The sequence below is a fragment of the Lontra canadensis genome, unplaced genomic scaffold (genome assembly GCF_010015895.1).
Source record: "Lontra canadensis isolate GAN:19392208 unplaced genomic scaffold, GSC_riverotter_1.0 scaffold60, whole genome shotgun sequence".
NCBI lineage: Eukaryota > Metazoa > Chordata > Mammalia > Carnivora > Mustelidae > Lontra > Lontra canadensis.
This window is the reverse complement of record NW_022631054.1, coordinates 7,646,720-7,668,286: the sequence shown is the minus strand read 5'-3', so window position 1 is coordinate 7,668,286 and position 21,567 is coordinate 7,646,720. Positions and strand designations below refer to the sequence as shown.

At 47.5% G+C, this 21,567-nt stretch overlaps 1 protein-coding gene and 1 pseudogene across 2 annotated transcripts in view; both read right to left on the bottom strand.

The window, feature by feature from the left end:
* The window catches only part of CTPS1 (CTP synthase 1), a 30,603-nt gene extending 24,224 nt beyond the window's left edge, over positions 1–6,379 (bottom strand). The window contains exons 1-3 of one of the 2 annotated variants that reach the window (XM_032877437.1): positions 6,135–6,379; positions 1,474–1,652; positions 446–616 (exon numbers count right to left, since the gene is read on the bottom strand). In XM_032877437.1, the coding sequence (XP_032733328.1) occupies positions 446–616; positions 1,474–1,639 (337 nt within the window). In that variant the 5' untranslated portion in view covers positions 1,640–1,652; positions 6,135–6,379. The remainder of the gene's footprint in view (positions 1–445; positions 617–1,473; positions 1,653–6,134) is intronic. The other variant, XM_032877438.1, reaches the window with a different exon arrangement.
* On the bottom strand, positions 3,499–4,262 carry LOC116879301 (annotated as a pseudogene).
* Positions 6,380–21,567: the final 15,188 nt, after the last annotated feature.

Below are 21,567 nucleotides of genomic sequence, written 5' to 3'. Positions count from 1 at the left end.
CACCCTGCAAGGGGCCCAGGGAGCTTCAGTGCCTTTCATGGGGTCACAGGGGCTTCTCCATGAGAGCTTTTTTTTTTTTTTTAAAGATTTTATTTATTTATTTGACAGACAGAGATTACAAGTAGGCAGAGAGGCAGGCAGAGAGAGAGGAGGAAGCAGGCTCCCTGCCGAGCAGAGAGCCCAACGCGGGGCTCGATTCCAGGACCCTGGAATCATGACCTGAGCCGAAGGCAGAGGCTTTAACCCACTGAGCCACCCAGGTGGCCCCTTCATGCGAGCTTTTAAGCCAACAGCTGTACAGCTCTGAACTTCCGACCAAGGGCGTATGTCAGTAACAATACCTTGACACTTTCAGGCTGAAATTACATAGAAAGTAAATTTCTGTACTCCAAAGAAAGCAAACTGGTTAAGATTCTTTAGACTTTGAAGGCAAATCCAGTTCTACCTTGGACGGTTTTCCCCAAGTAATCGCCTTTGCGTTCCTTGTTAATGACGTACTGGTAGATCTTTCCCGTGGTCAGATTATTGTCCTTGGTGAGGCGGATGTCAAGGAAGCGCTCGTAGTTCCCCAGGTCAAGGTCAACTTCCCCACCGTCATCCAGCACAAAAACCTCACCTGTGACGAACAGCAGACATGGTCAGGGGAAGTGGAAAACCTACGTCAGGGCAAACTGGAGTCTCAAAATGTAAACACTCACATAGAATGAAGTCTGAGTTACCTTGATATAAAGCAGAGACATTTATTTCTAGAGAACTAAATATGACACAAAAGAAAGATAAATCACCAACCATTCTCTAAAAGGTAATAACATACTTCCAGCCTCTCCACAAGCTCAGTGTGGATCAGGAAGTACGAGAGAGCATGCAATGGAAGGAAATCATGGCCTCGGGGCACGGGGAGCTTTATAGGAGTGTCGTGTCTGCTGCCCAAAAAGAATTTTCAACAAAGCCTCCTAACTTGAGCAGAAAAAGGTTTCAGATGGGATAAAAGCATGATTTCCTTCTGAACTCACACTGGGTATTAAGGGCCTGTTGGTTAGAAAAACCGAAGTCTGGGCTACCCTTTAGTCCCAAACAAAGTTGTGAGACTCAAAGTTTCCCCCATTCCTCTGTTTCACATTCATTCCTTGAGACGTTATTCTTAGAAGTCTTGCCCAGGATGGTTCGTTCTTACCATCACAATAGGAGATGAGCTCAAAAATGGGAAAGGAGAAAAGGTCTTCTTTCCCCACCTCAGAGAGAGGTTTCTATTACAGAAACCTCTGGACTCTCATCACCACGATCACTGTCTGGATTTCTGCTCCCTCTCTGTCTAGGTGAGAAAAGCAAATTCTGCTACACTAAGGACTTTTTAGAAGGCAGGAAATACAAGTCACGTTATATAACACACACACAAGTTCCGAGGGCTGACCTGTTCTTTCACGTACGCCACAATTACTATTTTAGTAAAGCAAAGAAATGCATTGTGCTTACCATGTTCATACGGAGAGAATGTTCCTGCATCAATGTTAATGTATGGATCAATCTTAATTGAAGTTACGTGTAAACCACATGACTTCAGTATTGTGCCCACGCTGCTGGCAATGATTCCTTTCCCGATTCCTGATATAACACCACCAGTAACTAGAATGTACTTCATTTTACTTTTTGACCTGGGAGGGGGAGAAGGAAAAATTACAAATAAGATAGATCTCCTCAAAGCACACATATCTGAGTTCAAAGGCTAGCTCTGCCCCTTACTACCTCTGTATCCCCCAGGAGCCTGTTTCCCTATCTGCTACACGACTCTAGAAGGCTGTTATGTGGGACCCTAACAAATACTTCTTGGGATCACTGAATGGCTTTAGTCAAACAGGAGTTGAAAAACAACTCGCTAATCAAATAATGCAGCTTTTGTTTAAAGCTCTGACAACGAACAACCTTGAGAGACAACCTAGGAAAAAATAAAACGTAAAAATTTAAAAACAGCTCTGTTGACAGAACGTTCTGCCTCAAATGTTGGCTGACAGAACCATGGGACCCTGGGGTACGGAAGCAGGCGCCTCATTATTTTCCCCGCACGGGGGAAAAAAAAAAAAAAAGATTTCAATCTTGGGTGAACACTCCGATTGCCCATGAAAGAGAGAATGTCTCTGGTTAGCGTACAATGTATCACCAAGAACACATAGCTTCTCCCAGTTATGGAAGACAGAATAAAAGAACTTCAACATTTAAAAGGAGTTGTAATGAAGCCGAGAAATCCTTTAATTACAGGTCGTTGTCTCCTGTAATTAATAACAACTTACTCCTTGTCAGCAATCTCGCCCAGGTATGCCCCAAAGAGAAACTGTGTATATTGGAGGAGAATATCAGATACCAAACCAGCCTGAAGCACAGAATGGGGGCAGAACACTCAGAGGACAGATTCGATTAAATCCAAAGAGTAGTACAGCTGTGGCAGGGGAGGCAGGAAGCAGATGTGGTGAGAGATAAAGGAGTGGATGGACACAGGACCAGCGGAGGGGACAGCAACAGGTTTGCCAGGGAGGACTGATCACCAGCCCCTAGCTTCAGAGGTCTAGAATTATCAGCTGGTTGGTAAATCCAAACAGTACCAAAATGAAAAACACAATCTCCTTTGGCATGGTCAGGACATGTTCCTCCTCCGGGAACACTTCCTGTGAAGCCAAATTATAATACAAATAAGCTAAGAAAGGAACAAGGAAACTGGGGAGTTCTGCTTCAAGCATTCCCCTGCCCTACTCCTCCCCAAGGCAGGAATGAATACACTTGGCAAAGGAAGAATGCTCAAAAGTACGTCCCCCTTGGACAGCAAGTAAGACACCAGACCATGACTTGCTCTTTCCATCCTGTTACAGCATTTCCAAGAGCACGCTCCCTGGTTTCTGCAAAACGTGTATGGGGTTCCCATAAAACCTTTTTACAGACATATAAATCAGAGAAATGCTGTTAAACAGTGAGTTGGTTTAATGCCAGACCTCCAGTAGCCTTTAATAAGCTAATGCACACTGTGATCTCCCCAAATGGGAATACAGTATGCAGTTTTCCCAAACTTGTTGGACCCCAAGTCCCTAAATTGGGGGGGGCGACACTACTCCTGTCACCTCACAGTCAAATGGCTCCTTAGGGACACATGAATATCAGACATGGCTACATTTTAGATGGGCTCTAATCAGGTATATCCCTGACACTACACCCGGTCTCAGCCTCAATTTTAGATGATCCTAGAAAGTCCTCAGCCTCCCCGAGTGGGTTATGGAGCAGGTTAGTTTTCCAGAAGACTCATCTCATCCATTTGCATTTGATTTGCCCCAGTATTACTCTAAGAGGGTAACAGCTCTCTTGAGGGAAGATTCCTGGAGTCTCCCACAGTGCCCAGCAATAAAGATTCCACGGTGCCCAAAGACCAGATGGGAGAGGCTAAAACGATTCACTCACTCACACTGATGGGCGACGACCAAACACTTTTTTTTTTTTAACCTGTATTTGCATTTATTTTATGCAGAATTTACTACCAGGCCATAAGTTTTTGTTTCTTCAGTTTCTTCTGGGATATCTTTTTCTTCCATGCAACCTCCTTTTCTGGTTCAGGGACAATCTGCTCTTTCTCAGTAAGGACCATCTCAGTATGGCAGGGAGAGCTCAGGTGTGGGTTAATCCAACCATAAGCCCATAAGACACCACATCCTGGGGACTTTGTTCACCTGGATGTGCTCAATGATGACACTGAGGGAGGACACTACTCTGTCACTCTAAACCCTACGTTCAGCATTACTCTCTGCATTTTTAAGCATGTGCAATAAAAATTCATCACTCTTCTTAGGCCACCGACCCTGTGTGCAGCCCCACTGTTGGGCCTGGGCACACCTACCAATCCCACCATTGTAGTGACAGAATGGCAAATATGGTTTCCACAAAGTGACATCCTTCAGCTACCTGGTGGCTTTTTGCACAGGCACACCCTTGATGACCTGAGCAGTTTCACATGTGTTCTTACAGTAAACGTGAAGATTTGAACCTCCTGATTTGCATGATTTTGTAGGGCTTTCTGGGTCGAGTGAATAGCAAACCATTATCAGAGATCACCTCAGGCTGCTTTACAGGAAGAGAGGGGACCACAAAACGTAATCAGATCTGGGCTCATAACTCAAGCTGCTGGCAGTCCAGTTAGAGACAAAACATTTACAAATAAATGAGTAATCCAGTGATGGTGGGAAACAGGGACAACATATGAAAGGCGTACTTGGAGAAAAGAGAGCAGAAAGCTATCAATGACAAGACCAGGGTATAGATCATGGCCCAGCAAAAGGTGTGAGGAATGAAGGCAGGGAGAGGACCCAGACTGCTCCTGGTTTGTTGACCTGAGACTTGCAGTGGGTCTTCAAGAACACACTGAAAGACCTAAAGCATGGGGAAGGGAACAGAAGGAACAGGAAGGTGAAGGCCAGCCACAGAAAACAGAGGTAGGGCCAAGAAAAGAGATAGGGAGGGGCACCTGGGTGGTTCAGTGGGTTAAGCCTCTGCCTTCAGCTCGGGTCATGATCTCAGGGTCCTGAAATTGAGGCCCATATTGGGCTCTCTGCTCAGCAGGGAGCCTGCTTCCCCCTCTCTCTGCCTGCCTACTTGTGATCTCTCTCTCCCTATCAAATAAATAAATCTTTAAAAAGAAAAAGAGAGAGAGATGGTGAAGACAGTGGGAAGTGAGTTGGAAATGTAAGCAAGGGACCACATCATGGGGAAACTTGAGTGTCCTATTTGAACTTATTCTGAAGGCCACGGACACATCAGAAGGTTTTCAAGCACAGAAGTAACAAATTAAGACACATCAGAGGCCCCTGGATGGCTAAGTAGGTATAGCAAGCAACTCTTGATGTCCCGGTTGTGAGTTCGAGCCCCAACTTGGGTGTAAAGATTACTTAAAAATAAAATCTTTAAAAAACAACAACAACAGGGGCACGTGGGTGGCTCAGTTGGTTAAGCACCTGCCTTCGGCTCAGGTCATGATCCTGGAGTCCTGGGATCAAGTCCCACAACCGGCTCCCTGCTCAGCAGGAAATCTGCTTCTCCCTCTGATCTCTCCCTTCTCATGCTCTCATTCTCTCTCTCTCAAATAAATAAAAATGTTTTTTAAAAAATTTTAAACAACAACAACAACAAAGAATTCTTAAAAAAACAAAAAAGGTGCCCAGCTGGCTCAGTCGGTGTAGCATGTGACTCTTGATCTGGGGGTTGTTGAGTTGAAGCCCCATGCTAGGTGTACAGATTACTTAAAAATAAAAAATCTTAAAAAAAAAATGCATCAGAGGAATTCAACAAAGATGGAAAGGAAAAAAAAAAAAAGCTTTTTTTGTTGTTAAAAATGTTTTGAGATCCACCTCCAGCCCTACAACTTGGCGTAGTGAGACCTGTCAGGTCACTCAAGCTGCCCAAAGCCCGGGTCCTCGCATCTGTAAAATGGGATGAGAATCTCCCGCATCGCCTGTCACCAGGACTGCTGAGGATTGGACATTATAATGAGTGTGGACCTAAGTGTGCCACGCAAACGTAATGAACTTCTATAAAACGCAGCATGCTCACTGAGGGCGGCCGGGAGGGGAGCCGGCCGGCTGTGGAGCCGGAGGGGCTGCACCCGGGGCCCGGCGGGCGGGCGGGCGAGCTGCAAGGCCCCTTCTGCCCACGGGAGTCGGGGCTCGCCAGAGGGGCCGTGGCCAGGCCGCCGAATCCATCCCCCACGCGGCGCCGCGTCTCGGACCTTGAGCCGCCTCCCAGCCAGGCCGAGGCCGTGCGCCGAGCCCAGAGGGATGACGGCCGGGGCCGTCCCCACGGAGCGGCGGCAGTCGGGGCTGCTCCGGGAGGGCTGAGCAGAGGGGCTCCCGCGCCTCTACGGCCCTCCCGGTCCCACGCGTCATCCCGGGCCCCCCGGCCAGCCGATCCAGGCCGCGCTGAAATGGGCATTGCCGGCCCCGGCCCCGCGGCCTTTCCCGCCGCCCCACGCCCCTTGCGGCCCGGCTTCCCAGCGGCGCCCGGCCACGCGGCCCCGCGCGCGGGAGCCGGCTCCTCGCCGGCCTGGCCGCCCGCCCGCCTCACTCCCGTTAGGCACTCAGCCCATTGGTCAGGCCTGCGAGCCACCTCACCCTGATTGGTGGGAACGCTGTCTGTCAGCCGGCGGTGTGGCTGTCCCGCGCCGGGCTCAGCTGGCGCTGCCGATTCCTGCACGGGAGAACAGCTCCCCCGGGATCCCTGGAGTCAGCCTACCTGAGGCCGGCTTTCAGGCCTGCCGTCCGCCAGGGAGCTAGGGGAGCGACGCGCTCGCTGAGCCCGGAGCCGCCAGTGAACCAGCCCGGCCGCATGCGCCCGGCAGTCTTTCACGGAGGCGGGCTCCAGGCGGTGCGCACGCAGAGGCGGGGGGCGGGGCGGGCGCGCGGGCCCTCCCAGGGGCGGGGTATGAGTGCGCGGGACACAGGGCCTCGAGTGCGCAGGCGTAGGGCGGACGCGTTTTCTCGTCCGGGTGGGCGGCTGTGCTGACCTGCGCTTGTGTAGCTGACGTGTTGGAGAAGGGGCAGTTCGAGACCAGGCTGTTGCGGTCTTTCTACCTCGCAGCTTTTGTCCGCAGTCGGTGGTCCGGGCTTCCTCTCCTGCAGTAGAGGCCAATTTTGGACTCAAGCCTGGCAAATCTGTCGTCTGACTCCAGCCCACTTCTACAGGAAGCTAGAGACATCACGCTCGGTCTCTGAACCGTCGGACCTTGTGGGCACCGCGTTTGCGGCTGCTGGTGGTGCGGTCCCAGCCCATCTCTCCCGCCACGCCCTCGGGACCGAGGGACCGAGGCAGTGTCACCCCTGGCCTCTAAATGGGAAAGCCTAGAAGGATGGCTGGGCACCGATTCCTTCCTCCTCTGACTTCCTTGCCCCCGCATCTCCATCCAAAGGGGCTGCTTTGGATGGAGAAGACTCCAGAGACAGAGTTTCGTCCAGCTGACACTACTGAGCACCCCCCGCCCGTGTGTCACACGCTATGCTGGGCTCCAGGGGACCCTATCCTGGGTGTAACGACGTCGTGGGGCAAAGTGATCGCTAATTGCCCTTCATCGTGATTCTCTTAAGTTTTGGGGGGCTGGAGTGCCCAGTGTGGGAACTGACCAAGTCTGGTGTAGATCGGGGATGCTGGCAAGAAAGTCTCCCCTGGAAAAGTAGTTTAAAACTGACAACTGAAATTTACTGGCGAAGAAAGGGAAGGGAGAGATTGGAAGTTAAGAATGAGTGAGGCAGAAAGAAAAGTCTGTGAAAGGGCTCTGAGGTCCAGAAGAGTCTAGCATAGATGAATGGAAGGCCAGCATAGAAGAAATCATGAGATCAGGGTGGAGTGGTGGGCACGGCCATACCATGAAGAGCATTATAGACAAAATGAGGAATTTCGTTCTACTGACAGTGGAAAGCCATAGAAATTTTTTTGAGGAGGGGATTTTGTTTTTCTTTTGAATAGTGAATACGTGCACATAGTTAATTTTTTTCCCTTCAAACACTACACAGGATACATTGAAAAATATCTCACCTCTCTACCCCAGTGTTCCTGTTTTCTTCCCTAGAAGCAATTTGTCACAAGCTCTTGCAGACTTCATTGAAAGATTTAAAGGGAAGATGTGACATGATCAGGTTTGTTTTTCAGGAAAACGACTCAAACACATGGTTTCCAAGAAACCAGTTAGGAGGTTTCTGCTGTGGCCCAATGAGAGCTTCTGGCTTCTTCCAAATCTGGATCACCACTGCTCCTACCCTGCCAAGCTACCCAAGCGGCACTCAGCTCCAAATCTAAAACATGCTTGGGATGTGTTTGAAGATGTGCTATGGCCACACATTCTTTCGAGAAGCATTTGGTGTTTATCTTAGCTCTGGGACATGGTAGACACTGAGAACATACTTGCTGAAGGAATAGAGATGCTGTAGGAGACACAAGCATGAGCTAGTCAGTATTCCGATGATCATTTCACCCTTTCCTCTCTTTCTCTGAACCTCTGCCTTCTCCTCCCCCATACTCTTTCTCAGCAGTGGTCTTGCTTCCTCTTTCACTGAGAAAATAGAAGCCATCAGGAGAACTTCCTTGAGCTCCATGGGCCTGCTTCTATCTCTGCTCACAGGCTCTGTCTTCTCCCCTGGGCTGTGGACAAACGACCCTCATTGTTTCAAGCACCATATCTTCTCATCAACTCGATAATGTCACTCTGGCAATTTTCCCCTCGTGCATCAGTTCTCCCTTTTCTACCAGATCATTTCCACCAGCATGAGGCAGTTTGTCCCATCTTAAAAGCCCTCTCTTGACGGCACGTGATTCTCTGGCTACTCCTCATTTCTCTGTGTCCTTTTCAATACAGCTCCTAGAAGGTGCTGTTTGTACTAGTCTCCAATTCCCTCCCTCTTTCTGGAACTCATTCTGATCAGGCTGTTGCTCACACAATTCCACTGAAACTGTGCTTATCGAAAATTAAGGCTCTGTGTTCTTAGACCTCTGTGTCCCAACCTGGTCTCACAAGTCCCAGATAAAGATGCCAGTGTGGCTATACGTGCAACATGAGTGAGTGAGAGAGAGAGAGAGAGAGAGAGAGTGTGTGTGTGTGTGTGTGTGTGTGTTTGCATGCTTGGACTGCTCCTCTCCCCAACCCTGAGCTCACACACTCCCAGGCACACTGTCCCCAGGTCCTGCTCCTCAACTGACCACTTCCTATCAGCATGTGTCACAGATGGCCGCTCCCTCCTTAAAGCGTGTTCTTTCCCAGGCTTCTAGAAAACCATTTTCTCTGTTTTTCTCCTCTTTCAGGGCTCTCCTTCTAGGTGCCCTTTCCTGGAGCCGTCCCTGTTTCTGACCTGTAAACATTGCTATGCCCCAGGGCTCAAAAGATCCCTTCAGCATCTATAATCATTCTCTACATGATCTCATCCAGACTTTAAGTACCATCTCTATTCTGACGACTCCCAAATTGATATTTCCAGCCCAGACCTGTCTCCTGAACTCCAGGTTTGGGGTTCTTCTAAGCTTGAACGTCCCGGCACGAATAAACAGGCACCTCCTCTCCAGGTGGGACAATTCGGCAGTGCCGGACCTGCTCTGGGGAACCCCGGGGACCAGGCCCAGGCCTACACCTGGGGGGTGCGGGGAAGCAAACTTTTCTGAAAAGGGCCCGATAGTAAATATTTCAGGCTTTGGGGGCCGTAAGGTCACAGTTCCTCAATTCTGTCTTGGTAGCGCAAAAAGTGTAATACCTGAACAAAACACGCGTCCCAGAAATAGAAATACGGATTTGATCGGAAGGCCAGAGTTTGCCAAACCCTGAACTAAACACACCTCTTGTCTGGTGTAGCTCCTTCCCTGCCCTATGCTGCTTCGCCTTTCAGGTTTCACTTGAGAGCATTACTCAACTCTTCACTTACACAAGAACCCCATCTCTGTCCCTGTTGCTAGGGAACGTGACCCAGGACAGCGCCTCTCCTACTCGTCCCTCCTGTGGTGTGCTCCCTGCCTTCCCTAAGACATTTGTCACCAGGAGCTGGAATTGCAGGCCGTCTTGGGTGTCTCCTCCCCAGCCGATGGCAATCTCTTTGAGATTACTTCACGTTTCGATGTCTCAGATCCCTAATCAGGGATAATTCTCATTCACCTTTTAATAACTTTAATTCCCACTACCACCCTGGGATGTGAATGCCATGCTTATTACTATATTCCGTATGATGAAGTAAGGATTCCTTCCTGAGAGCCCCTGTGCACGTTCACTTTGAATCCTTTCTGTTCTACCCCGCCCACCCCCCCTGCTTTCTGCCCATCACCAGATCTTGCTAATTGTTTCCCTGCTCAGGCTCCTTTGCGTGGTTTTCTTCACTTTCACATCACTGTGCTGTCCCCCTGGCCAGGTGTGCTAAGAGCTTCTCTGGGCGAGACGCGGAGCAGAAAGTAGCCCATGACTACTGACTTAAAGTTGTATGTTTTGCCCAGATGGGGGCTACTTATACTAAAATTTAAAAAATTTTTTTTAGTTTTTAACAAATATGTTAATGGTACAAAATTCAGAAGGTAAAAGGAAAAACACAGGGGTGCCTGGGTGGCTCAGTCGGTTAAGCGTCTGCCCACAGCTCAGGTCATGATCCCAGGATCCTGGGATCGAGTCCGGAGTCGGGCTCCCCGCTCAGCGAGAAGTCTGCTTCTCCCTCTCCCTCTGCCCCTCCTCCTACTGTGCTTTCTCGAACTATCTCTGTCAAATAAATAAATAAAATCTTAAAGAAACACACACACACACACACACACACACACACACAGTAAAAATTTTCCAAATGTATCTATTCCCCAGCCACCTAGTTTTCCTCCCAGAGGCAACCAGTATTACCAGTTTCTTGTTTGTCTTTCAAGAGATACTCTGTGCACAGTCTGTATCCTCTCTTATTGGTTATTTATTATTTAAGGACGAATACGTTAAACTGGGCTTGCCTCATTTGAGCCAGTTTTCTTTAATGCTGTTTACTGAATTAGTTGGTTATACCCTCACTTGGACATGAGAGGATTGAAAGGTGTGTGTGTGTGTGTGTGTGTGTGTAAAATATGAGAGAAAAAATGAGGCAAAGCAAAAATTGGGGTAGGAACTTTTTTTCCTCAATGACACTCCACCGCCTTCAGGATAAACTCAAAACCACAATTGGATTTAATGAGGTTATACACCAACTGGCCTGAGTTTGCTCCTCCAGTCATACAACACCCCCTATATTCTAGCCACATCAGACTCTTCCAGTTGCCTAAACATGCCCTTTGTTCTCTTTCCCACATCTGGATCTTTGCGCAGACCTCTGTTGGAAAACCCCCTTCCCTTTGTCTTCCTAATGTCACGTTTCAGCTTGGCCTTCACTTGCCCCAAGTAACTTTCCTGGACAGCCTTCCCGGGGCCTAGCACCTGTCCTCCATTCCTCTGTTGCTGCCTAGACTTCAAGCACAGCACTCATGAGTTGTGTTTTGACGGCTCATTTCCATGTCCAGATCTCGCCCTTATCTCTAAGCTCTGTGAGGTGTAGGACCAGTTTATCTGATTTACTGGTGTATACCCAGTACCTAGCCGGTCCCAGCACACAGTGCACATTGGGAAAATATTTTTCCTCTGCAAATAAATAAATCCAGAAGTTAAACTAAATCCCAAATCCTATAAGCTTTCTAGAGGTGAGTCACAAATTTTACTTTTAACTTCCTAGCAGCCAAAGTGAGAAGGATCACAGAAAACTATAATAGTTGCTCAGGAGAAATATCATTTCCTCAAATAACCCTTCACTGACCCCCTAGTGCCCCTTATTGGCACTCTTAAGTGCCCCCACACACAATTTTTCCTTGGTCGTATTTATCAAAGCTGTAACAATGAATGGGATGATTCGTTATTTGATGTCTGTCTTCTCTACCACACTGTATTTTGTTTATGAGTGTACCCCAGCACCCCTCACATTGCCTGTAGTTAGTGTTTACTGAATGAATTAAAAGGATCTTTATTCCTATAACTGAGATCAGAAATCAATTTCTTCTGAGAGTCTTCCTGGAGAAGACGCAGGATATGTAATGTACAGAGAATGGTCTCAGTAACACCGGTACAGCAGAACTGTGTGCTCACAGGGCTCCTGCCTGGAAAGATTCTCAGGTAAGGGCTGGAGGCAGTGCCACACAGGGCGATTCCGGCAAAGCAGTTCTGCTGAGAGCCAACAGGATGCCAAGAGTATGCAGTGTCGGGGAGAAGCCACCAGAAGCCCGGCTTATACAGAAGCAAATTATGAGGCATCTTCTTGTGCTCGTCTATAAAGAAAGTTCTTTGGGGGCACCTGGGTGGCTCAGTCGGTTAAGTGTCTGCCTTCGGCTCAAGTCACGATCCCAGGGTCCTGGGATCGAGCCCCGCATCGGGCTCTCTGTGGAGCCTGCTTCTCTCTTTCCCTCTGTACGCTGCTCCCCCTGCTTGTGCTTTCTGTCAAATCAATCAATCAATCTTTGTAAAGAAACTTCTCTAGCCTGAGTGCTGGATAGATTGTGAGGGGTGGTGATTATTACACTCTGGGAGAGACATGGAATAAAACTATTCACGTTACATTCAAAGGCTTTCAACAGTTGTTGGAGCTTGGGGCAAAATTCGTATGTCATCTCCGAATTAATTGATGTCCTTCACCAGAACATGATGGGATGTTAGAATAATCTAAGAGAGACATCTGTCTCATGTAGGGCATATCATAGTGTGCATTATTAGTATGATATATGGTCCTATGGTATAATCATACACTAGTACCTCAATAACACATTGAAGGAAAAAACATAGTAAAAGACAAAGAATTAAAAACACTGTATTAAAAACATGTTATTATGCAAGCATAAATGAATTCTTTGATGAATTATATCTAACATCACCACCTATCCCAGATTCAGGGGGACAGTTCTGATTTCTTGGAATTTTACTCTTTTTAATAAAAGTAATATATTTCATGTATAACTAAATGCCATTTTGTCATTATACTCGTGTAAGACTTCTAATGCAAATAAATAGGCAGATGAGAAAGGGATTACTTTTTAGATCATATATTTTGACTTTTGGGTTCAGAAAACCTGGCAAATAGGACTCATTTCCAGTAGCCTTGGAATTAAGAAGCCCTCCCCACTCCCCATGCTAGTTAACTATTACGCCTCTGATCTACAGAGCACTCTTTCATTCATCTGTTCCAGCACTTTCTGCATTAGATTGAGATTACCTGGATTTGCTTCTCTCTAGACTGAGAGAAAGAACAGCCTTTCTTCAGTGCCAGTAGCTTCAGGAAGGGGTCGCAAAGCCTCCCTCAAACGTCACAAGCCCCCCAGAACCACCGCAAACGTCTCATCTCCCTAAATACTCTGCGTTCCTTGTGCAAACAGCTTCAGGACAAGCTCCCACCGCTTACTTCCAACCAAACAGTGGCCCCTCTACCCTTCCCATATGAAAATCCCAGATGCAGAGCATTCTGTCCATGCCTAGCACAGTACTTGGCCTACAACAAGCCCTCAATAGATATTTGATGAACCAGATTAAGACAATGAAATTAACCTTGTGATGTTCAACTTTCTCGTGGTGTGGCTTTTTTCCACCTATTTGTCCAAACAAGACAAACAAGTGTTGTTGCAAGAAAACCAATTGTGGGGCGCCTGGGTGGTTCAGTGGGTTAAAGCCTCTGCCTTCCAGCTCGGGTCATGATCTCAGGGTCCTGGGATGGAGACCCACATCGAGTTCTCTGCTCAGCGGGGAGCCTCCAGCTCAGGTCATGATCTCAGGGTCCTGGGATGGAGAACCACATCAGGTTCTCTGCTCAGCAGGGAGCCTGCTTCCTCCTCTCTCTTTCTGTCTGCCTCTGTGCCTACTTGTGATCTCTCTCTCTCTCTGTCAAATAAATAAATAAAATCTTAAAACAAAACAAAAAAAGAAAACCAATTGTATTTCAGTTGAGAAGACACCACGAAAGCAATCCTTACTTCAGCCCAACTCAGTAATCCGAGGAACTCTAATGTTTCCCGACAATGTTTCCTCAGGGTGATTTGTGGACTGAGGATCACCGGGGAGTCAGTATGTCAGTATTCTCCGGACCCCAGTAGGCATCTAGCATTCTCCCAGCTGCCACAGGGTTGCGTGACATAACCAATTGGCACAAAGAGGATGAACAGTCAGGAGATAGAGAGATTTGGAAAGATTTGCCTCCAGGAAGCACTCCGTGGAGCCTTGGATGTATACAAAACTCCACAGTTATCATTTCAAATTCTGGGGCCAGGCTCCAGACATCTGTATCCCGGATCTCTCTCAGAGATCTATTTCGGTCTCCAAGAACGACTCATACTCCTGCCATTAGTGCCATGATCACTTGAAAGTCACCTTTTAAACCTAGGGGGAAATAGGGAAAACTTGTGTAGGATCTCCAACAACTCCCACATTTGCATAATTAACCCTTCAATTCCTGTCACACATGATTAGAGCGTTCAAAATGATTCAACCTTTTAAAATACCTGCATCCAACACTTAGTTAACTAATCTGATCTCAAGGCACTACGGGGAAAACACCCATCTGTTTGCAGGTTTAAATAACTGGAAAGATGGATGAGGATGATAGGATAGAGGTGATGATATTCTGGAGGAAGAAATCTAAGGCTGGATTTTTGTTTGCTTTGAAAAATCATATTTTGGGACGCTTGGCTGGTTTGGTCTGAAGAGCATGCGACTCTTGACCTCGGGGTCATGAGTTCAAGCCCTACATTGGGTATAGAGATTACTTAAATCAATAACACCTTTAAAAACCTTTTCAAGGGCACCTGGGTGGCTCAGTGGGTTAAAGCCTCTGCCTTCGGCTTAGGTCATGATCCCAGGGTCCTGGGATTGAGCCCTGCAACAGGCTCTTTGCTCAGCAGGGAGCCTGCTTCCCCCTCTCTCTCTGCCTGCCTCTCTGCCTACTTGTGATCTCTCTCTCTCTCTGTCAAATAAATAAATAAAATCTTCTTAAAAATCTTTTCAAAATTATATTTTGTAAACCTTTTCTGAAATGTAACATCCCGCAAAAAATTGTAAAAATTTTAAATGCACGACGTGATGTATTTTTACCTATTGGCCACACCCAGGAAAGTAGCACCCAGACTAAGAGACAAAACATTACCAGCACCCCAGAGGGCCCCTCATTCCCCTCTAGCTACCACTTATACACCCCCCCACCTCCCTCCACATAACCACCGCCCTTACTTTTGACAAGGTAGATTCGTTTCCTCAAGGCTCTTTTTAAAGAATAGTATGGTCATCAAAGCTCTTCTTTCTTTCAAGAACAACATTTTATTTGGCTCCTTTAAATTGTAGTTGTCTCCTCTCTCCCCACTCCATGCCAGATCCTCTTCCTTTTTAGGTAAATAAGTCATCTTCCTCTGTTGCCTTGTATGCACACAAAGCAAAAGGGTCAGCAAAATGGGTATCTATTTCATTCATTCAATGATGAAACGTGTATTGGTCTCCTGCCCACCCCCGCCCCCATGCCAGGTACTGTCCCAGGTGCCTGGGTCACAAAGACAATTACCATACTGAGGTCAGTATAAGACTAGGGGAAAAAGGGGAGGGGCACCTTGAAACCCCCAAGAGGGGCACCTAATGCAGCCAGAGAGTGTCTCTAAGGATGGACAGACTGGCAAAGTGGGGGACAGAAGGGGTTGGACGAGGGGTTCATGTGCTGAGTCACAGATCCTGGTAGGAAGCTGTCAGCGGTCCCTGAGACCTCAGTAGTGAGAAAACCTCTGCGTTACACTGCTAGATTGAACAAACACGCCAAACTGTCCCTCCCCACTGAAACTTCATCAAAACTATAATAACGAAATGTTTTTTTAAAAACATGTTAATCCAGGGGTATCTGTATGGCTCAGTTGGTTACGGATCTGACTCTTGATTTCAACTCAGGTCATGATCTCAGGGTCCTGAGTTGGAGCCCGGCATGGGCTTTGCACTCAGCGGGGAGTCTTCTTGAAAATTCTGTTCCTCTCCCCCTCCCCCTGCGCTCACACGTGCTCTCCCTCTCAGATAAATACATAAATCCTTAAAAATAAAAATAAAAGCATGCTAATATGTATAAAGTCAGGAGAGCAGGAGAGATGGCAGGAGTAAAGACTTAGGCCGTAAGAAATTGGATGATTGAGTGAAAACTGAGACACTCAAAGAAGCCAAAAGCCCGGCCAGCATGGGGAGCACCGAGAGCCACCTTGACTTGCTGAGGCACGAGGGATGTATTACAGTAATTAAACTGTGCACAAGTGTAGGAGTCGCTGAGGAAGTGAAGGCCTGGGGTGGGGAGATGGGGATCAGAGAAGGGTCATTAACAAATCCTTGTGAAAACCCATCAAGGTGGACGCCAGGGAGTGGCTGGGGTGTTGAGAAGCCGACCAGGCCCAGCCACGGGGAAGGGCTGTGGGAGGTCTGGCGACACCCCCTCAGGGGCCCAGGCCTCTGATGGAGCACCCAGGGGGCCATCGCGGTCAGCAGGACCAGTCCTGGAGCCGAGATGCTGGCTGAGGAGCACAGGACAAGTGGGAAGCCACTCAGCACATTGGCATCCCCCTGTCACCAGAACTCCCTTCAAAGAACAGTGGCCATAGCTTTGCTTTCGCTGCCGGGTCTTCAAAGGAGGTCCTCTGGGGGCCATCCTTGCAGAACCCTACAGGGAAAGGGGTGCTGGGAAATGCTGCTGCAGTCCAACCAAGTTGAAAGTAAACCTTGGAGCTTGGAGTGCAGGGGAGCAACGAATCAGACAAAGGCCTGACTCTGGCTCCTGGGAGCACGATTCCAGCCCCGCACTGCTCAGGTCTGCATGACCAAGTGAAGGGCCAACTCCTGAGGCTCTGGGCTCTGTTCCTTCAGCGGAATGCACAGCCCAGAGAAAACACCCCCTGCTTCTCCACTTGGAATTGTCACTTTAAATGTCATCTTCCTCCAGGTTGTGGATCTGCTAACTGCCCCGTCGTCTCTCCCAGGCCCTGGTTGGCAGCCTCCACATCCGCAGCCACTCATGGTCCAAGGAGAGCCTTGTCCCCGCTCACTGTCAACCCCCGCCCCCCATGGCCTTTCCTCCAGGCAGAAGAGAAACTGCCGCCCGTGTAGAGGTCCTCTTTCTTCTATGGGAGCCCAGCCCGCCTTTCTTGCTTTCTTGCTTCTTCCCACACTGGTCTCAGTCTGCACTTTGCCTGCACTTTGCCCTGCAGACTCCCAGCTCTGGCAGAGCTCCTTCACCCCGGAGAACACATGCTTTCCCTTAGAGACCTCCTTCCCCGCCAGCTGGCCAGTTGTGTGAAAGCATTCAAGGGCTCCATCAGCTCCGGAGGGCCCTTCGTGGGTTCTCCTGTCTTAATCAAGGCTACCTCGCCCCAGAGCTCAGGGCAAACTAATTGCCCAGGGCAGAAAACCCAGAATGTGTGGCTTCCATAAGATTCATGTTTATCTCTCACCATGTAATGCCCTTGGGGTGAGTGGTCCTGGCTGACAAGCCGGCCATCCTAGACCCAGGTTCCTTCTATCTTGTTGCTCTGCCTTCCCACATGGCCAAGCCTTGCTTCCTGCCATGTCTGTATTCACACCGCCACAGGAGTGGAGAGAGAAAGGAAGTGAGGGAAAACGATTTCCTTTAAGGCAATAATGTAGACGTTGCCTGCACCCCTTCTGTCCCATTTTATGGATCAGAATGGAGCCAGATGGCCATGTGTGGGGTGCAGGGGAGGTTGGGGAATGTAGTCTCAAGCAGGTGACCATCTGCACAGGGAAGCTCTTATTACTAAAGAAGAAGCAGAGAATAGATCTGAGGTGGGGGGCAGGGTGGGCGGGAAGTAGACAACCAAAAGCCCATCACGGCCAGGCTGCCCCCTAAGGCCTAGAGGATAATTACTGCTCACTTCTTGTAACATTCTTTCTCCATTCCAGGAAGAATGTAGGGTCCACGCAGACATTTTCCTCTAAAAACATAAAAAAGGCAACATCCAGTATAGCGGATATTGTCATCACCCTGCCCGTGTGCTTAGCGCTCCTTGGCACGTTACCCTGACTTCCAACTGTCCGCTTCCGAAAATCTTCACCTAGATCTTCTCGTGGTTGCCGGAGCCTCTGTGCACCCAGGGCAGACCTGAGGTGCTGGAGAATTAGCGGCCTTCCCCTGAGCTCAGTTCAGTCCTACTCATCTCAACCAACACTGAGGCAGACCCACCTGTTCGAGGCTCTGTGCTGGATACCAGGGGTACAGACGAATCCTGAGCCCCATCAGCCCACGCTTTCCACCAGATGCAACACTGAGTGCTTGTCCCCCCTTCCTCATCTAATTCTCCTGGCAGTCCTTTGAGGTTCATTCTCTTCTCCCCATTTTACGGATGAGGAAACTGAGCCTTGGGAAGGATAAGTACCTGTCCAAGTCCCCAGCTTATAATCAGCAGAGATGAGGTTTGAACCCATGTCTGTCTGGCTCCAAGATGCTTCATTCAATGAGAGAGGCTCCCTGCCCCGAAAGCCTGTGGCCAGGAGGGGAACAGGGAGGTGGGAAGATTACTGACATCCCCTGATGCATGCAACAATGACAAAAGTAAAACTTATACCTTCTTACTGGCCGGCATGTGTTCAAGTGATGACCCAAGGAGCCAACATAGCATCCCCGACTGCTTACGTTTGAACTGTTACCAGACGGGGCAACTATTGTATATAAAAAATACAACTCTGTATTTTTTTAAATTTATTTATTTATTTGAGAGAGCGAGCTTGCATGTGTATGGGGCATGCAGAGGAAGAGAGAATCCCAAGCAGACTCCAAGCTGAGCTTGGAGCCCACCGTGGGACTTGATCCCAGGACCGTCGGATCACTAAGATCGACCTAAGCCAAAACCAAGAGTCAGTCACTTAACTGACTGAGCTACCCAGGTGCCCCTACAATTCTGTATTTTTAAGCCCCCATAATTTGAATCTTTTTACAGCAAACTCTTTTAACTCAGTGTTTCCCAAACATGTTCCCCATTATGGGACCTGTAGGAAATGGCAGTATTTATATGGCATATTAGAATATACTCGAGATTTGGGGCTGTCTACATAGAACTTGGTAAAAATACTAATTATACTTTCTTTCTCATACATGATTATGAAAGGAAACAAAATACAAAGTCTTTAGGCAAATAGTAAATACTGAACTAGAATAAAACTTCCAAATAACCTCTTTTCAAATGTCTGATAGAAAATTTGCTTGCTCTCATGAACATTTTAGACTAGATTCTATCTCGGAAATGGCCACAGTACTTCCAATTATGTTTTCCCAATTACGCTCCCTTCAAATTCATGATTCTCACCACCGACAAGAAATAGTTCACAAATAGATACTGTGAATGGCAGCAATACCCACCATTTTCCCCCTCCAGCTGTCAGAAACTCCTTTCTTATTCTTAGTAGAATTGGAATCCTTTGGATTTTACTGTGATGAGACCATTGTTCTCAAACACTAACAGTTCTGTGTTTTCTTTCATGGACAACACGTAAGGTTGAAATTTCCAGTAGTGATAGAAAGGGCTTTAGAATGCCATTGTACTTTTCTCAAGTCAGGTGTTTTGAAGTTATGATGAAATTTTCTCCCAACATACGGAGGCATTGGTCTGTCAGACTCAGCAGTTTCTTTTTAGGATTCAAATCATAACTCCAAGTTAGTTCACTGGTAATTTCACTTCTCCAAAGGCAAATTTTTTCTTTGTCCCTAAGTGTTGGTAACATGTATTAATCCTGGGAGGCTAATCCCAAGACCGCCCCTAGGCTCTGATTTGCTAGGGGATTCATAGAAGGAAATCAGTGCAGGGAAAAGGTGCTTGGGTGGAGAAGTTCAGGAGAAACTAGGCACAAGCTTATAATTGTCCTCCTGTGATGAAGTCACCCAGAGAGGTCCTAATTCTGCCAGCAATGTTATGTGAACTCAGCTCCAGGTCCCCAAATAGTAAACTAAAGCCTCACAGTCCATGGCCTAAGGGCTCAGAGGTCATCTTCCAAGAGCTGGTCAAGGGCTAGTCCTGAATATCTTTGGAATGTGCAGAGTTTGGGCAGCCCAGGCCTGCTGAGTTGTTAACTCATGACTGCACGAATGTACTTTTGCCTAATTCTCCCAACTTTTGTTCAAGTTCATGGATACTCAAGAAATGTCAACTAAGTAAGTCAGATTTTGAAGCCACTTATAATCCTTCCAAAAAAAAAATTGCAAAGTGAGACTGGTGAACAATTCTTACATTTTATTTTTGTTTTTTAAGCTCACAAGCTCTTGACATAACCCTTCTTTAGGCGAGTTGATGTATTTCTGAACCAAACAGCAGAGAGTCATTTTATTGTCCTGTTTCTTCACATGAAGCTGAAAATGCACAGGGCTGACAGGCTTGGGGGTCTTTTTTGGTTTTTGGTTTTAGTTTTAAGGCTCCATGGCCAGCGTGGAGTCCAAGGCAGGGCTCGAATTCATGACCCTGAGTTCAAGACCTGAAGAGTTGGACACTAAACTGACTGGGCCCCTCAGGAGGTGCAGGGGTTGGGTTTTGATTTATCATTTTGATCCCATTATTTCTTGTGGAATTCAGATCTTTACACATGGTAGGTTATTGTGGACGAAAGAACATATTTTTCACGTCTCAGGATTTGGGGGACGAACTCGTGAAGTCAAGCATCTACATCCTGTTGCAGCAACCACCCCAGGAAAACACAGCCCAGGGTGCTTGTTTACCCCTGACTGCCTGCTCCTCACTGGCTTCTGAGAACTCTGCTTGCTGCTGCTTCTGGCTGAACACCACTGCTGATGACTGGAACTTCAGCATCTGCAATGGAAGGTTTTTTGAGCTTCTGGAATAGCTCTGGTTCTATATCCCCTGAGATGGCTTCAGTGAGTCCTGAGTATTGTTTGGATGAGGCAACTTTTCTAGACACTTCTCTTTCTTTCTTTCTTTCTTTCAAAAGAATTTTATTTTTTTTTTAGATTTTATTTATTTATTTGAGAGAGAGAGAGAGACCATGAGAGGGGAGAGGTCAGAGGGAGAAGCAGACTCCCCCCTCCACCGCCAGAGCAGGGAGCCCGACGTGGGACTCGATCCTGGGACTCCAGAATCATGACCTGAGCCAAAGGCAGCTGCCCAACCAACTGAGCCACACAAGTGCCCCTCTTTCTTTCAAAAGAATTTTTAAAAGTACAATTTGAAGGAACCAATGTGACATTGGAATAACCTTGAATTAACAGGAGGGAAAAAACCCCCAAATAATCCTTTTCCTGTATCTCGATAAAAGGGCAGGGAAATTTAGGATTATTCAGGAGAAAAGATGTAGCAGGCACACTGAGCAAACATATGCGTAAGGTATATTCCCATGTTTACTTCGGGGCAGAGACTTGACATCAGAATGAGGTGAAATGTAGTCCCTGATGTCAGGAGGTTATCTTAGGACAAGGAGAAGGGCCTATGGGCCTGCTTAAAGAGCTGGTCTAACATGGACGGGGTCTGAGGCTTGTTGTCTCAGGTAAGGAATGCAGGTCCTTGTTTGTTCATCGCCTGGAACCATATCAGTTGATCTTGAGTTCAAGCTTCTACAGAGCCTTGAGTGAGTGAGTGGGGTCTGGTAAGGCTGTTGGGAACTCCGTAAGTGAGGTATCAGGCTGACATTTCCAAGGGCCTTCCTTGTCTCCATAAAATCAACCTTATTCCCTTAAAGCAGTCTGGGTCATATCTGATTCAATGCATGTTTCTCTCAAATACGTAATACTAGTCAAGGCTTTGGTAATATGGACAACATTTCCAATGGTGTCCTCTGTGAACAAGGATTCCTCCTCCAAAGCCGGGGGTTTCAATGACCGAAACCAAACCTCTATTTGCTTTTTCAGTCCCAAGCTCAGTACTGATAATTTTCATGTGGACTGGTGAGATGAGTGATTGTGCACATGGATGAGATATTTTGACTTTGGCTATTAGTGCAGGAACTTGTAACCTGTTTCTTGAAAGTATTGTAACAGAGCTTATAAAAGTACTTTGTTTCTTGCTTCGGACTGACAGACATTT